The sequence below is a fragment of the Amblyraja radiata genome, chromosome 1 (genome assembly GCF_010909765.2).
Source record: "Amblyraja radiata isolate CabotCenter1 chromosome 1, sAmbRad1.1.pri, whole genome shotgun sequence".
Classification (NCBI taxonomy): Eukaryota; Metazoa; Chordata; class Chondrichthyes; order Rajiformes; family Rajidae; genus Amblyraja; species Amblyraja radiata.
In genome coordinates this window covers 54,718,635-54,736,128 of record NC_045956.1, presented here as the reverse complement: position 1 = coordinate 54,736,128, position 17,494 = coordinate 54,718,635, and the positions used below count along the sequence as shown (strand labels likewise).

The 17,494-nt window shown below is 46.1% G+C and overlaps 1 protein-coding gene across 1 annotated transcript in view; it reads right to left on the bottom strand.

Annotated features, from left to right (window-relative positions):
* The window catches only part of dkk2 (dickkopf WNT signaling pathway inhibitor 2), a 51,326-nt gene extending 38,009 nt beyond the window's left edge, over positions 1-13,317 (bottom strand). The window contains exon 1 of the mRNA XM_033022116.1: positions 12,739-13,317. Coding sequence (XP_032878007.1) covers positions 12,739-12,933 — 195 coding nt within the window. The 5' untranslated portion in view covers positions 12,934-13,317. The remainder of the gene's footprint in view (positions 1-12,738) is intronic.
* Positions 13,318-17,494: the final 4,177 nt, after the last annotated feature.

The window sequence follows — 17,494 nt, the reverse complement described above, 5'->3', positions numbered from 1 at the left end:
TAGATTTCACCATCTCCATCACAGGAGACAGACTATCAACTGACATCTATTATAAACCCACTGACTCCCATAGCCATCTAGACTACACTTCTTCCCACCCTGCTTTCAGTAAAGACTCTATCCCCTACTCTCAGTTCCTCCGTCTCTGCCGCATCTGTGCCCAAGATGAGGTGTTCTATACCAGGTCATCGGAGATGTCCTCATTCTTCAGGGAACATAGGGTTGCCCTCTTCCATTATAGATGATTCTCTCACCAGGGTCTCCTTGATATCCCGCAGCTCCGCTCTTACTCCCCCTCCCCTCAATTTGTAACAAAGATAGAGTCCCCCTTGTCCTGCCCTTCCACTCCATCAGCCGTCGCATACAGCACATAATCCTCCAACATATTCGCCACCTCCAACAGGATCCCACCACTGGCCACATCTTCCCATGTCCACCTCTTTCCGCTTTCCACAGAGACCGTTCCCTCCGCAACTCCCTGGTCAACTCGGCCCTTCCCACCCACACCACCCCCCTCCCCAGGTACTTTCCCCTGCAACCGCAGGAGATGCAACACCTGTCCCTAAACCTCCCTCCTCAACTCCGTCCAAGGACCCCGACAGTCTTTTCAGGTGAGGCAGAAGTTCACTTGCACCTCCTCCAACCTCATCTACTGTTTCCGCTGTTCCAGGTGTGGACTCCTGTATATCGGTGAGACCAAGCGCAGGCTCGGCAATTGTTTCGCTGCACACCTCCGCTCACTCCCCCTAAACCTACCTGATCTTCCGGTTGCTCAACACTTTAACTCCCCCTCCTATTCCCACACTGACCTTTCTGTCCTCTATTGCCAGAGTGAGGCCCAGCGCAAATTGGAGGAACAGCACCTCATATTTTGCTTGGGTAGCTTATACCTTGCTTTCACTCTCTCTCCATTCCTTCCCCCTTCCCAGTTCTCCGACCAGTCTTGCTGTCTCCGACTACATTTTATCTCTGTACCGCTCACTCCCCTGACAAATGTCTGAAGAAGGGTCTCGTTACCCATTCCTTCTCTCCAGAGATGCTGCCTGTCCCGCTGAGTTACTCCAGCATTTTGTCTATCTTCGATTTAAACCAGCATCTGCAGTTCTTTCCTACACTGCTTAACGCTGATGTCTGCCTCCTGCTTTTACTTAACCAGAGTATCAATATCTTTCATCAAATACTATTCACTAACAGAACCATGCAGTCCCTGAACTCTTGCTATCTCATTTTTAAAAGCCTCTCACTTACTAGATGCATCACCTGCCTATGTTCTCCAGAGATGCTGCCCGACTTGCTGATTACTTCAGAACTTTGTGTTCTTTTGTGTATTAACCAGCATCCGTAGTTCTTGGTTTCTACATTTCGACCTCAAGTTGTAACTTAATTCATCCAAAATTGGCCCTGCCCAAATTTAGGACATTAACTTATGGACTTTTTCTAAATTTTGCTGCAATTATTTAAAAACTAATAACATTATGGTCACTGGTCTCAAATGCTCCCTTACTGACCCTTCGTTCACAAAGAAGAGGTCTACCATTGCCCCCTCTCTAGTAAGGTCATCAATATATTGATTGTTTCGTCTAACTACCTGCCACCTACACCTGATGAGCTACTATATCTTTTTTCTGTATTTATTGTATGATTGATTGATCGATCAACTGATGTGTACAGGGATCGCTGGTTGGTGTGGATTCGATGGGCCGAAGGGCCTGTTTCCGCTCTGTATCTTTGAACTCAACTAAAGGGGTAACCGTGCACAAAATGCTCATCACCGCACAATGAAAAGTAACACATTTGGAACCCGCAAAGATTTCCAAGCAAGGCACATGTACCAGCATGGTAAACCCCCGCCCGCCACAAGACTGTTCCTGTTCAGATATAGGGGAGGATGGTTATTTCTGATGTGCAGGAGATGAAACCCAGCATCCACGAGAGCGATTCTGATCTGAAGCTTTGAGATTGCATCATGCGGGGGTGGCTCAGGTGGGTAGTACAGTGGAACAGTGATGCTACAGGGAATCCCAGCCCTCAGACATGCTGCTTGCCGACTCCAAGGAAATAAATGATCACAGATAGTATCCTGGCTGTCAAGCAACCCCTACCTTTTCACCCACTCTGCTCCTTGTAGCTTTGAATGTTTGGAACTTTTAGATGTTTAAACCTCCCTCATAACATCATATCATTTACAGTTTCTGAAAGCATTGCCTTTAATCTCATTTGTTTTGCTATTTGACTGTCTCTTTGTTGTCTCACTATTTTTATACACAAAGTCAAACAAATATAATTTCAGTTTCTCAGACATATTGTAGTCAGAAATGCTGCTGACTGCAGATATCCCAAATTCTCATTAATCATTGAACGCTCCTGTTTAAAGACCAGCTCTCTATCCAGATTATCCATCTCCTTCTTCATTTATTAATCTCTCAGTCTGAGCTACTTTGCAATCATGACTTTCTCTTCCACACAAGAGGAAGAAATAAATCAAGATTTAATTCACAAAAGCCGTCTGCATTTTCATGTCAAATAATAATAATAATAACTTTATTTATAAAGCACTTTAAACAACCGCAGTTGCCACAATGCTATTTTCTAAAGCCATATAACCATATAACCATATAACAATTACAGCACGGAAACAGGCCATCTCGACCCTTCTAGTCCGTGCCGAACACATAATCTCCCCTAGTCCCATATACCTGCGCTCAGACCATAACCCTCCATTCCTTTCCCATCCATATAACTATCCAATTTATTTTTAAATGATAAAAACGAACCTGCCTCCACCACCTTCACTGGAAGCTCATTCCACACAGCTACCACTCTCTGAGTAAAGAAGTTCCCCCTCATGTTACCCCTAAACTTCAGTCCCTTAATTCTCAAGTCAGCCAAACGAGAAACACCTTTATCTTTGTTCAGAATAAAGTGTAATGCTAGAAATTTTGAATTGTCAAACATTTTGAATTGAACAACATGAATTACACATCTGAATGAAGGATCGGAGCTCCTGTGTGCTGTGTAGTATCAGGATTGTTTTGCATATATAATAGGTTTCATATTGGCGACATATAAATCAAATGCAACAGCACATATTTAGGGTGAGGATATATAAATAACATGGATATATAAAAGATATATAAAGAACTTTGGTGCGGCACAGTGGCTCAGTGGTAGAGTTGCTGCCTTACAGCTCCAGAGACACGGGTTCGATTCTAACTGTAGCTGCTGTTTGAACGTTCTCCCGGATCCTCCAGTTTCCTCCCACACTCTTGGATCTTGGTTTCTTGGTTTCTTGGTCCTCCAAAATATTCCAAATGGAATTTAAACTGGAGGTGGTGGAGGGAGGACTTAAGCCAGAAAGGGTTTTTGGGAAGAAAGAGCTACCTTAAATTTAGTTGCATCTGGTTGGGTAACTATGGTGGGGTGAAGACTATTCCATACTTTAATTGTGCGGGGGAAGAATGAATTGCTGTACACATCTGTCTTGGTAGCTGGAATCTTAAATTGGATCGAATGCCCTCGTCTGCTCCTAATTGGTTTGGGTTTGGTGTAGGTCTTGTAATCTATGTCGAGCTGGCCTTTTAACATTTTGTAAAAACAGGTCAAACGGTGAGCTTCACGTCTGTCTTGGAGAGGGTTCCACCCCAGAGAATTCAGAAGTTTGGTAACACTCGCTTCTCTCTCATAGGTATTTGTAACAAATCGAGCTGACGTCCAAAGACGACCAGGTTTGTAGGTTAATTGGCTTCTGTAAATTGTTCCTAGTGTGTAGGATAGTACAAGTGTATGGGGTGATCACTGGTCTGCGTGGACTCAGTGGGCCTAAGGGCCTGTTTATCTCTAAATACTAAAGACTAATGTTGAAACATGCAGATTATTTTCATTAGACCAGAGAGATGAAGTGATGTTGAGAGGGAAATGTTTAATATTAGACAGCTTTGGGACAGATCCCATCTAGTGGTTGAAGGGTGAGATAGCTATAAAATTAAATGTTGGAGATTCTAGCGAAAGAGCAAAAGAACTGGAGCTTTTTTGGCTGCAGAATCAACGTTCAGGACTAATGATTAAAACATATGTTACTTTCTAAAGAAATGATAAAGGAAAGCAAAGAGAATAGAGACAAAGTACAAGTCTGAAGAAGGGTCACGACCCGAAACGTCACCCTTCCTTCTCTCCAGAGATGTTGCCTGTCCCGCTGAGTTACTCCAGCATTTTGTGTTTATCTGTAGTTCCTTCCTACACAACCAATATCATTGATAGCAGGTCCGTTTGAATTCCCTTGGTGTTTGTACTGCTCTGAAGTCGTTACTTTGACGTTTCGGGTCGAGACCCTTCTGCAGACTGGGTCAGACTAAAGAATCGTTTAGTGCTTCGGTGACTTTAAAAATAATTACTTTATAAAGGTTACATACAGGCGAGGCATTAAACTGGGCAGTTCAAGTCTAAAGAAGGGCTTCAACCAGAAACGTCACCCATTCCTTATCTCCAGAGATGCTGCCTGTCCCGTTGAATTACTACAGCATTTTGCGTCTACCATCGATTTAAACCAGCATCTGCAGTTCCTTCTTACACAAGATATGGACTGTCAGGGTATGGATAGTAAGTACCAATGTGGACTAGTTTAGTTGAATAATGAGTTTGTGTATTGTAATTTTAATGTAATCATCCTGAGGGATAATGCGCTAAAATGAGATACCTTTCTTATATACATGACACTTTTTTGTGCATGAAGACACAATATGGAATCAGTCCCTTCATCCCATTGAGTCCAAACCAACCATTGATCACTCATTGAAAGAGTCATAGAGTCTTACGGTGTGGAAATAGGCCCTTCAGCCCAACTTGCCCATACTGGCCAACAAGTCCCATCTACACTGGAGAAACTCAGCAGGTGAGGCAGCATCTATGGAGCGAAGGAATAGTCTGAAGAAGGTTCTTGACCCGAAACGTCACCTATTCCTTCGCTCCATAGATGCTGCCTCACCCGCTGAGTTTCTCCAACATTTTTGTCTACCTTCGATTTTTCCAGCATCTGCTGTTCTTTCTTAAACAGTCCAATCTACACTTGTCACTTCTAGCTACATTTGGCCCATATCCCTCCAAACCTGTCCTATCCATGTACCTGTCTAAATGTTTCTTAAACATTGCCCCAGCTACCTCCTCCAGCAGCTCATTCCATACACCCACCACACTTTGGGAGAAAAGGTTAATCCTCAGATTCTTATTAAATCTTTCTCCCCGCACTCTAAACGTATGTCCTCTGGTTCACATTAGTTATATATTCAATAAAAAGCAAGACTTATGTTGTGATTATGTTACTTCAATGGAAACATCCTGTTAGTTATTTGTGCATAAAATTACGGGTAGATGATACTTCCTGTGACTTATACTTGCTCTCTCCACTGTAAGCATCCTCTTATTGGATGAGGAGATGTCTGATGAAGAAAGATTAAGCAGAATAGTGCCTTTCATGGACACAAAAAATGGTGCTTCTCTTGATTTGTTCCATTCATTCTAACCAAACATGTGTTTTATTCTCATCAAAGCCACCTCCATGTGCATCATCAGCAACACTGTTTCTTAAGTGTTTAGTTTTAGTTTGGTTTAGAGATACAGTGCAGAAACAGGTCCTTCAGCCCACCGAATCCACACTGACCAGCGATCCCCGCACATTAACACTATCCTACACACACTAGGGACAATTTACATTTATACCAAGCCTATTAACCCACAAACCCATACGTCTTTGGAGTGTGGGAGGAAACCAAAGACCTCAGGGAAAACCCACGCTGTCATGAGGGAGAACGTACAAACTCCGTACAGACAGCATCTGTAGATGGGATGGAACCCGCGTCTCTGGCGCTGAAAGTGCTGTAAGGCAGCAACTCTACCGCTGCACCACCATGCCAGTCCGTTCTTCTTTAGTGTCCCCCATATACCTGGGAGTTTGCCCGCCCATTTCCCATTTTTCATCCCTATGTTGCTCTTGGTAACATCTCTAGAAAACAGACCATCTTTTTGCACATTTATGCTGACAATAATTGTTGGACAACAACCCAACAGTGTCATCTCCACCTCTCATGAACCAGACTGAGTCCAAGAGAAACAGACCTGCAGCGATTATGTTCGGGATCCTCCTTCAGGCTGAAGAAAGGTCCTGACTTGAGATGTTATCCATCCATTTCCCACCACAGATGCTGCCTAACCCAGTGGGCTCCTCCAGCACTTTATTTTTTAATTCCATCAACACTTTGACTACCACCTTTAACATAGTAAATCAATTTATTGCTCAAGATTCCAGCATCTCCAGTGTCTAGTGTTTCCATGTTGCTGTAACTAATTGTTCCACATTCATACTAGATTCTTGACACAAGATGTCAGCCTTGGGCTCAGAGTGGCAGTCTTGCTCTGAGTCAGAAGGCAGTTCATTGAAGATCCCCTCCAAAGTATCGTCAAAGGACATAGCACAGGATAGCACACCAATGTAATAGATACATTCAAGGTGGAGAAAGATAAATATTTGAAAGATCAAGGAATTGAGGATTATGGGGAATTGGCACAAAAAAGGCAACTATTAATCATCCATGATCACATTAAATGGTGGGACACACTTGAGGAACCTGGTCCTGATTTCTTGGATTCTTAAGATGTGCGGCATTGCAGTCTTTTGGACAATATGTTAAAATAAAGAATTCACAATCTGGATAGTGGAGATACAACTAGAAAATCCAAATAAAACAAAGGTGTTCTGCCTTTTTCAATTTAAATTCCACAGCCACCAATTACAATACATTATATGGCATATAAAAAAAATTTAGAACTCATTATTTGAACATTGTCTAATGTATTCCCTGCTGTGATCACATTTCAGGAAGTATTTCACAGAAGCATCCATAAAAAATGTTATAAAAACAGAAGCTCTTTCTTTGCTGTTCCTCTAGTGGTTCAATCCCATTATATAAATGCATCCTGAATGTGGTACCTGTAATTGGACATATAATCCTGTCAGTGATTACATGACCATTCTAACTTCATCACAGGCCACCACATGCTGCCATAAAATGCCCAATCTGACTAGGTTGCTCAGTTTGATTCCCCTACACTGGGCAAGGGACTGTGCATTGAACCGATTGATCCCATTTACCCACTTAATCCGAGTTGAGAGCGATTGACTGACTTGTATTTCTGCAGTGCATTTCATGATCTGGAGTTGGCTGAAAGCATATTGCAGCTGAAACTAAAAGTTCTGAGGTGCAGATACCGTTACAAAAGACCAAACCATCCTCCCCTCATCTTTCACTATCCCTCCCCCCCCCCCCCCCCCATCTGCACTTCACTCTGCTTCGGGAGAGCAGCCACCCCCCCCCCCCCCCCCCCATCTGCACTTCACTCTGCTTCGGGAGAGCAGCCATCATAATCAAGGAACATTTTCACCCTGCCCATTCCCTCTTGGTCATAGAGTGATGCAGTGAGGATACAGGCCCCAGCCCACCTTGCTCACACTGGCCAACATGTCCCAGCTATATTCGGCCCGCCTGCCCGCATTTGGTCCATATCCCTCCAAACCTGTCCTATCCATGTACTTTTCTAACTGTTTCTTAAACGTTGGGATAGTCCCAGCCTCAACTACCTTCTCTGGCAGCTTGTCCGTACACCCACCACCCTTTGTGTGAAAAAGTTACCCCTCAAATTCCCATTAAATATTTTCCCCTTCACCTTAAACCTATGTCCTCGATTCCCTTACTCTGGGCAAGAGACCCTGTGCATCTACCCAATCTATTCCTCATGATTTTATAAACCTCTATAAGATCATCCCTCATCCTCCTGAAAAATAGAGTCCCCTCTCCCTATAGCTCAGACCCGCTAGTCCTGGCAATATCCTCGTAAATATCTGCACCTTTTCCAGCTTGACAACATCTTTCCTATAAAATGGTGCCCAGAACTGAACACAATACTCTAAATGCAGCCTCACCAACATCTTATACAACTGCAACATGACCTCCCAACTTCTATTCTCAATACTCTGACTGATGAAGGCCAATGTGCCAAAAGCTTTTTTGACCACCCTATCTACCTGCGACTCCAACTTCAAGGAACCATGCACCTGCACTCCTAGATCCTTCTGCTCTACAACACTCCCCAGGGGCCTACCATTTACTGTGTAGGTCCTGCCTATGTTAGACTTCCCAAAATGCCACACCTCACATTTCTCTGCATCAAATTCCATCAACCATTCCTCCGCCCACCTGGCCAATCGATCCAGATCCTGCTGCACTTTTTTTCACAATCATCTTCACTATCTTCAAAACCACCCACTTTTGTATCATCAGCAAACTTGCTTATCTCGCCATGCATGTTCTCATCCAAATCATTGATATTCGCCCCCTCTTCTCCCCCTTTCCATCACGCAGTCGATACAAAAGCTTGAAAGCACAAACTGCTGGATTCAGGAACAGCTTCTCTCCCGCTGTTTTCAGACTAAAGAACGGTTCTCTCATAACCCAAAGGTGTAGTCCCAATCTCCCAGCCTGTCTCACTGCGAACCATACAGGGGTTTTTTTTTAATCTGCACTTTCTCTGTAACTGCAATGCTATAAAGCTGTAATACTATATGCTGCAGTGTGGTTTTTATTGCACTGCGTGTGGCTTGTCTGTGCTCACGTATGGTTTGATTTGACTGGATAGCACGCAAAGTGTTTTTCACTGTGTCTCTCGGTGCAACTGACAATAGTCAACCAATACCCAAAGAGGAAACGGGGCATGATTTGCACAGCACGATCCCATCGTGCGTCATCTTTAATTATTGGCCAAGACACTGGGGCAAACGCGACCAGGTTTCATCGAGGTGTCGGGTACTTTTCGGCGCTGCCGTTTCGGCGACTCCGTTTATAATATCTGTACTCATCAGAACCCTAACGTCTGTAAATACCCCCAGATAAATAAAAGTGTTCCAGAGATGGTGGTTAATTCCAGAGATTCGTCACCCTCTGCAATAAATTCCTATGCCAAGGTTATTGCAAGTGAGATCAGCTTTATGTTAACAAGTTTGGAAATTGGTTTCCACTGGCCCACCGCTGTGGCACCCTAACGCTAATCCTAACCCTAACCCTAACCCATAACCCATACCCTAACTCTAACATCCCGAAACGGCGGCGCCCAAACGGCGGCACCGAATGGTACCATTCCGTCATCATGTAAATAGCTTTATTTATTGAAATCATATTCTATGTCGCTCTTCCAGGGAGATGCTAACTGCAGTTCGTTGTCTGTACTGTACACCGACAATGACAATTAAAGTTGAATCTGAATCTGAATCTGATCTGAGTGGTACTGAGGGAGATCTTATAGGGTCACCTCGGAAGCAGATTCGGCAAATCCTCTCAACGTTGCTCCATCAGATCAGCAAATGCTACACTCCCTCGGTGCCACACTGGAGCTCCGGCGCATAGACCCAATATTCAGAACTGCACCTGACCTCAGCGTCGAGAGCGCCACCAACCGCTGACACCAGAACGCCCATTATATTGGAGAATCAGCCTGCAGCAGGGTCCCGACCTGAAATGTCGCATGTCCATTCCCTCCACAGTCGCTGCCTGACCCGCTCAGTTTCTTCAGCATTTCCTCCAGTGTTTTGGCCATTATGACTTGTAATTATAACTGGATTCGCCAGCTAACTTGCTCAGGAGGCATTAATTATTTTAGCGAACCACACCGAAAGCACCGTCACAAAACTAGCTTTAAGAAGGAACTGCAGATGATGGGAAATCGAAGGTAGACAAAAATGCTGGAGAAACTCAGCGGGTGAGGCAGCATCTATGGAGCGAAGGAAATAGGCGACGTTTCGGGTCGAAACCCTTCTTTAGATTGGACCTGCCCGATTTAATGCTTCGCCTGTATGTAGCTTTTATAAAGTATTTATTTTTAAAGTCACCGAGACACTAAACTCTAAGCACTAAATCCGAGGCACTAAACGATTCTTTGGTCTGAACCAGTCTGGAGAAGGGTCCCGAACCGGAACGTCGCCTATCCATGTTCTCTTGAGGTGCTGCCTGACCCACTGAGTCACTACAACACTTTGTGTCTTTCCAATAGCGGAGTAAACTATTTCCACCTTCACGTTGCACATAGTTTTCTGATACTAAACTTCCCCCTCCTCCTGAAAGAAGTTTCACTGTGCTTTACCCAACACATTAAATTAACCAAAAAATCGTTTAATGCCTGGTGACTTTAAAAATAATTACTTCAAAAGAGCTACACGGAGGCGAGACATTAACCCGGACAGGTCCGGTCTGAAGAAGGCTTCGACCCGAAACGTCACCTATTCCTTCTCTCCAATGATACCGCCTGGCCCGCTGAGTTAATCCGGCACTTTGCGTCTATTTTAGGTCCATGTCAACGTCCAATCTCGCAGACAATGTGCACGATATCCTTTCACCCTACGCGGATCTACAGAGCACGACCAGTACGATTGAACCTCAGCATTTTGTGTCTGTCTTCAATGTAAATCGGCATCTGTAGTTCCTTGTGTAGGGAGGAACTGCAGTTGCTGGTTTAAACTGAAGATATATACAAAATACTGGAGTAACTCAGCGGGACCGGCAACTTCTCTGGAGAGAGGGAATGAATTACGTTTCGGGTCGAAGCCCTTCTTTAGATTGGACCTGCCCGATTTAATGCTTCGCCTGTAGGTAGCTTTTATAAAGTATTTATTTTTAAAGTCACCGAGACACTAAACTCTAAGCACTAAATCCGAGGCACTAAACGATTCTTTGGTCTGACCCAGTCTGCAGAAGGGTCTCAACCCGAAACGTCAACCCATTCCTACTCTCCAGGGATGCTGCCTGTCCCGCTGAGTTACTCCAGCATTTTATGTTTGTCTGTAGTTCCTTCCAACACAACCGGTATCATTGATAGCAGGTCCGTTTGAATTCCCTTGGCGTCTGTACTGCTCTGAAGTCGTTACTTTGACGGCAACCAGAACGTTAAAAAGACAGTTCCATTCCGTAAATCGACTGTGACTAGTTGTCGTGAACTGGAGATCTGCCAGTGGAACTGCAGATGCTGGTTTACAAAACAAGACACAAAGTACTGGAGTAACACACCGGGATAGGCAGCATCTCTGGAGAACAAACACGGATAGGTGACGGTTCGGGTCGGGAGCCTTGCGGGCAAATATCCTAGAGCGGAGCTGTAGGATCTTTGCTTGCGGGCGTCGCTACGCCGTCTATCCATGGTTCTCCGCTGAGTTTAGACTTGAGACTTTACGCTAGCACGTTGTATCTTCACCTGCCAGAGATACCGCGGAGACGCCTCTTGGACAACTCACCCCTCTACGGATTTCTCTCCAGCCTCTTGCAGTGCATGCAACCCTTTCCGTTAAGTAAAACAAGCTCTCCCGTTTTCTGCCAAAACTTTCTTGATTTCACCCCTCCACTCTTTCCGGACTCGCGATCGGGGAGAAATCAATCTATTTTTATTTCACATTAAACGCCTCCATCAAACCTTTGAATGGAACCTAGTCAACCCCTTTAACATAGAAACAGACTCTTCGGCCCAATGTCTACAAAGATGCCCCATCTAAGATAGTCCCGTTCCCCCGCATTTGCTCCTTATCCCTCTAAATCTTCCCTACCCATGTACCAGTCTGAGTATATTTTAAATGTTGTTATTGTATCTGCATCAACTAACTTCTCTGGGAGCTCGTTCCATATACTCAACGCCCACTTTAATCTTTCCCCTCTAGCCTTAAACCTAAGTCTCCTGGTTCCCCTACTCTGGGTAAAAGACTGTGCGCATTCATCCTGTCTAACCCTCTCATGGTCTTATACACCTCCATAAAATCACCCCTCGTCCTCCTGCGCTCCAAGGGATAAAGTCCTACTAGCCTGCTCAGCCTCTCCCTATAGCTCGCCCTCAAGTCCTGGCAACATCCTCGAAAATCTCCTTTGCAAAAAGAGAAAGTATTACAAACGGACGCTTTAGTTGGTGCAGCCTGCAGATTCAACAGCAAACTCCAAGCTGGTGGGAAATGGGACCTTCGCTTTCCCTCCAGTAACGAGTTCTCTTCTGGCTCATTGGGCAGAGCCGCAACTGTGACTTCGTGGGATGTGGGATCGAGAGGTCTTACTCAGCCCAATCCCGGGGTGTTTAAGGCGGGCATGGGGAACATGGATAGGTGACATTATACACAATTCCGGAGTAACTCAGACACTAAGTGCTGGAGTAGCTCAGCGGGTCAGGCAGCACCTATGGTGATAAAAGATAAGTGATAATGTACAAAGTGCTGGAGTAACTCAGCCGCAAAACGCTGGAGCAACTCAGCGGGCAGACATCTCTGGAGCACATGTATAGGTGACATTATACAAAGTGCAGAAGTAACTCAGACACAAAGTGCTGGAGTAACTCAGCGGATCACGCAACATGGATGGATGACATATGCGGTTGGGACCCTTCTACAAACCGAAGAAGGGTCCCGACCCGAAACCTCGCCTATCCATGTTCTCCAGAGATGCGGCCTGACCCGCTGAGTTACGCCAGCATTTTGTGGGTTTTTTTTTGTAAACCGGCATCTACAGTTCCTTGCATCACCCGAAATGTTTAACACCACCACCAAACACAATCCGTGGGGTACATGACCCAATTCTCAAAGAAAACGCCAGACTAAATCGCTGTTCTTCCCCCAACGCTTTGCCGGCGGGACATCCCAAAGTGCATCGTGAGATGAACTCGGCACCCACTCACCTGGCTCCCGGACGGGTTCTTCTTGTTGACCTTCGCCTGTTGGACGCCAGTGGATCTGTTTGTGGGCAGTTGATCCGGAGACTGCCCTCCACCCGGAGACTTGATGGAGTTGACCTTGGGTCTGCCGCTGTCTATCCTTTGAATGCCCAGGATGAGGAGCGCGGTCCAGAGAACGAGTAAGCTGCTCGGGGACATGACCAGAGCCTTGCACACAGCGAGGGAGAGAGGGAGGTGAGGGCTGTGTGAGAAGCAGCGGCTCCAACTGCTGGAGTTGTTCAGCTCCCTTTGACGGAGCTCGAACTAGGTCAGGGTTAGGCTCGTTCGGGTTATCCCAATGGATTTCTCGGTAAAGGATCTTCAATTATAATGTCTTTCAGTGTGGTCGCCTGCGATCGCTCCAAGCCTGAAGCCGCAGGTTCGTCGTCTGCGACCCTTCAGTTTAGTGATCCACTATTTATAGACCCTCCTCCACCCTGCCATACGGGAGATGACGGGCGGCGTGGAGAGGGAGGGGGTGGGGGTGTAGGGTCAGATACAGGCGGGAGTCCCCTCCCCTCCCATCCCCTCCCCACCACCGCACTAACGGTGATCTTTGGCAGTAACCACCTCCCTTCCCCATCCTTACGCGATCGTCTGAAACCCAGAGCGTGAGAGGAAGCGAAGGGAAATGAACGTGTGTGGGAGAAAAGCAGAGAGTGTGGGGGAGTTGAAGGGGCATCTGGGCTCGGGCCGGTGTGAGGCAACTCTGCAATTCCACCCCCAGCCTCTCTACCCCTCCACGGACCACAGTTTCACAGAGTCAGGGACCACTGCGCTGCCGGCGCTGATCGCTTGCAGATTGCATCGCGGATTATTTGTCTGTTGTTGTTGAAACGGAAACGTTGGGAGATTTAAAAAATACACAATCTGTTGTAGTTCAGAGTTTAGAGATACAGCATGGAAACAGGCCCTTCGGCCCACCCAGTCCACGCCGACCCGTGCACACACTAGTTCTACGCACCAGCCGGGTCAATTCACGGAGGCACATTAACCTACGCGCGTCTTTAGGATGTGGGAGGAAACCGGAGCACCCGGAGGAACCCCACGCGGTCACAAGTGCAAACTCCACACAGACAGCACCCGAGGTCAGGATCGAACCCGGGGCTCAGGCGCTGTGAGGCAGCAGCTGCTCGATGCCACCCGTCCAGACAGCATCTCTGGAGAACACGGATATGTTTCGGGTCGGGACCTTGGTTGATATGTCAGAGTCGGCAGCCCCCGCTCTCTCAGTCGCTGGGTGAAATGTGAGCGCTCATTGAGGCGGCGCGGACGGAGCAAGTTGTCTGATCAGCTTGACTCAAAACACTGGGGTAACTCAGCGGGTCAGGCAGCATCTCTGGAGAAAAGGAATAGGTGACGTTTCGGGTCGAGACCCATCTTCAGACTGAAAGTCGCGGGAAAGGGAAACGAGAGATATAGACGATGATGTAGAGAGATAAAGAACAATGAGTGAAAGATATGCGGAGGTTTGGAGACAACTTATTTCCCCTCCCTCTCCCCAATGTGTAGGGCAGGGGTGAGGGGGGGGAGAGAAAGGCTAACATTACGTATTTTAAATGGAAGCTATAGATCTTGTGAAGACCCGGGGGACAAAGTAATGGTGAGCTCTTGCCCCTTCATTAACTCGACGTGTCGGCCTTTGTGTGTCCTGGTGTCCGTGGGGGAACCGCTCCAGTGCAGAGAATCTGTCGATCACCCGGTGTTGTCCAATGCTTGGGCCACATGTGGCGAATCGTCGGTCCAGATGTGGTTAACGTCATTCCTCGTTTGAGAAGGGTGGGGGAGGGGGGGGGGGGCTGGGATGAGGAAATGTTCCAGGGCGAGTGATCTCAATGCTCAAAACTGCTGGGAATTCTAACCTTTGACATGTTTCTAGGTTCACAGTCCCAACTGAGCCGTTTTCACCATGGATGCACAATTTCTCTTTACCTTCGTCCCACAAATGATGGCCTGAGTTCCCTTTCATTGATCCTTGAACACAAAGGTCCATTACTGCTCCTGCACCACCCTCCTCCTTCATCTGCCCGTGAACTCACTCTCACGTTGAAGGCGCTCAGTCCGTCTTGGCCCACACGACCCCGTCACCAAGCATTTTAACTCATCTTCCCATTACCACATTGATTTTTCTGTCCTGGGCCTCATCCATTGCAGAGTGAGGCCACATGCAAATTAGAGGAACAGCACCTCATATTTTGCTTGGGCAGCTTACAACCCAGCCATATGAACGTTGATTTATCTAATTTCAAATAACTCCTGCATTCCTCCCCCCCTTTACTGGTCCTACTCGTTCCACTGTTCGCATCCTCAGCCAACAATGAGCCATTATGGGTTCCATCATTCCTCAGGTAATCGTTTCCATCCCTGTTTAGTTCTGGGCCTTTTCTGGACTCCTTTTCCCAACCCCCCCCCCCCCCCCCCCCATTCCATCTGGTATATTTTAGGAGGATGTTGCCAGGACTTTACAAAGACCTTGCCAGGACTCGAGGGCCTGAGCTACAGGGAGCGGTTGAGCAGGCTCGGACTTCATTCCTTGAAACACAGGAGGATGAGGGGTGATCTGTTAGAGGCGTATACAATCATGAAGAGAATAGATAGGGTAAATGCACAGAGCCTTTTACCTAGAGTAAGGGAATCAAGAACTGGAGGTCATAGGTTTAAGGTGAGAGAGAAAGATTTAATAGGAACTTGATGGGCAATTTTTGCACAAAGGGTGATAGGTATATGGAATGAGCTGCCAGAGGTAGTTGAGGCATGTATTATCATTATATTAAAATAAACATTTCGACAGTTACATGGATAAGATAGGTTTAGAGGGATATGGGCAAAGACAGGCAGGTGGGACAAGAGTAGATGGGGCATGCTGGTTGGTTTGGGCAAGTTGGGCCGAAGTGCCTGTTTCCACACTTTATGACTATGATTCTATATCCAGCATATTTGTTATTAATTTCAGATTTGCAGTGACCGCAGTTCTCTTTATCTCACAGTTATAGCTTTGTATGTTTTCCCCTCTCTTGTGTTTTCATTCTCTTCCTTCCATTGACATCTGTTTCAGACAGATCGGGTGCATTTATTTAGACTTCACTACCTTCTGTCAATCTGCACTCGCAACTTTCCCTTCCTTTTAAACTTAACACATACATTAGCTTCATTTGTTGCATGTTTCCCTTTCTCTGAAATTTACGTTGAATTCTTAGTTTTCATAGTTCTGATGACAGGTCATATAGTTGAAATGTTATTATTTTTTTAAACACAAAATGTTGGAGTAATTCAGACTGAAGAGGGGTCACAACCAAAAGCATTACTTACCCATGTATCCCAGTGATGCTGCCTGACCTGCTGAGTTACTCCAGCACCCTGTGTTTAATTTTGTAAGCATCGGCCTGAAACGTTGCCTATTTCCTTCTGCCGCACCCGCTGAGTTTCTCCGGCACTTTTGTCTGCAATTGATTTTCCAGGATCTGCAGTTCCTATAGATTCTGTTCCTTGTGTCTACTTGAAATGTTATCTGTTTGTACAGGGTCTTGGTGAGACAACACCTGGAGTATTGCGTACAGTTTTGGTCTCCAAATCTGAGGAAGGACATTATTGCCATAGAGGGAGTGCAGAGTGCAGAGAAGGTTTACCAGACTGATTCCTGGGATGTCAGGACTGTCTTATGAAGAAAGACTGGATAGACTTGGTTTATACTCTCTAGAATTTAGGAGATTGAGAGGGGATCTTATAGAAACTTACAAAATTCTTAAGGGGTTGGACAGGCTAGATGCAGGAAGATTGCTCCCGATGTTGGGGAAGTCCAGGACAAGGGGTCACAGCTTAAGGATAAGGGGGAAATCCTTTAAAACCGAGATGAGAAGAACTTTTTTCACACAGAGAGTGGTGAATCTCTGGAACTCTCTGCCACAGAGGGTAGTCGAGGCCAGTTCATTGGCTATATTAAGAGGGAGTTAGATGTGGCCCTTGTGGCTAAGGGGATCAGAGGGTATGGAGAGAAGGCAGGTACGGGATACTGAGTTGGATGATCAGCCATGATCATATTGAATGGCGGTGCAGGCTCGAAGGGCCGACTGGCCTACTCCTGCACCTAATTTCTATGTTTCTATGTTTCTTCCTGCAAGGAGACTGGCTGATCTACTGAGGATTTTGAGTATTTTTCCTTTTTTATTTCAGACTTCCAGCATCTGCATTTTTGCTTATCAAATATTAACTCTTGCTGAGATTGACTTATTTCACCGCACACTGCTCCTTCCATCTTGTCGTATGGAACTGATAACCCCAAGGTTGCCATGTCACCACAGTGGTAACGTTAGTATATTACCATCTAGAAACCTGGACTGTTAATTGGGATATGTGAATTTAAATTCACTCCGTTGTGACTTAGCGATTGAAAAAAAGTTATTAATTACAGCGACTCGACAACCTCCCATTATCCAATGGCACATAAAGTGACTAGCCAGTTTATCTAACCACGGACCGAGAGCTCCACGATGTTGAAATCCACAGGCTCCCGCGGTTGATCCCTGGGAAAGGGATTGCCAGCTCCACAATGTTAAGTCCGCAGGCTCCGGCGGTTGGAGCTCCCTAGGTCACAGCAAGAGGCCGCTAGCTCCACGGTGTTAGGCCACAGTGCAGACGGAGTTCCACACGGAAAAAGACGCATCTCCGTCAAGGGAAGAGATAAGAAAAGTCCGCCTCCCCCCCCCCCTCTGCCGCCCCCCAT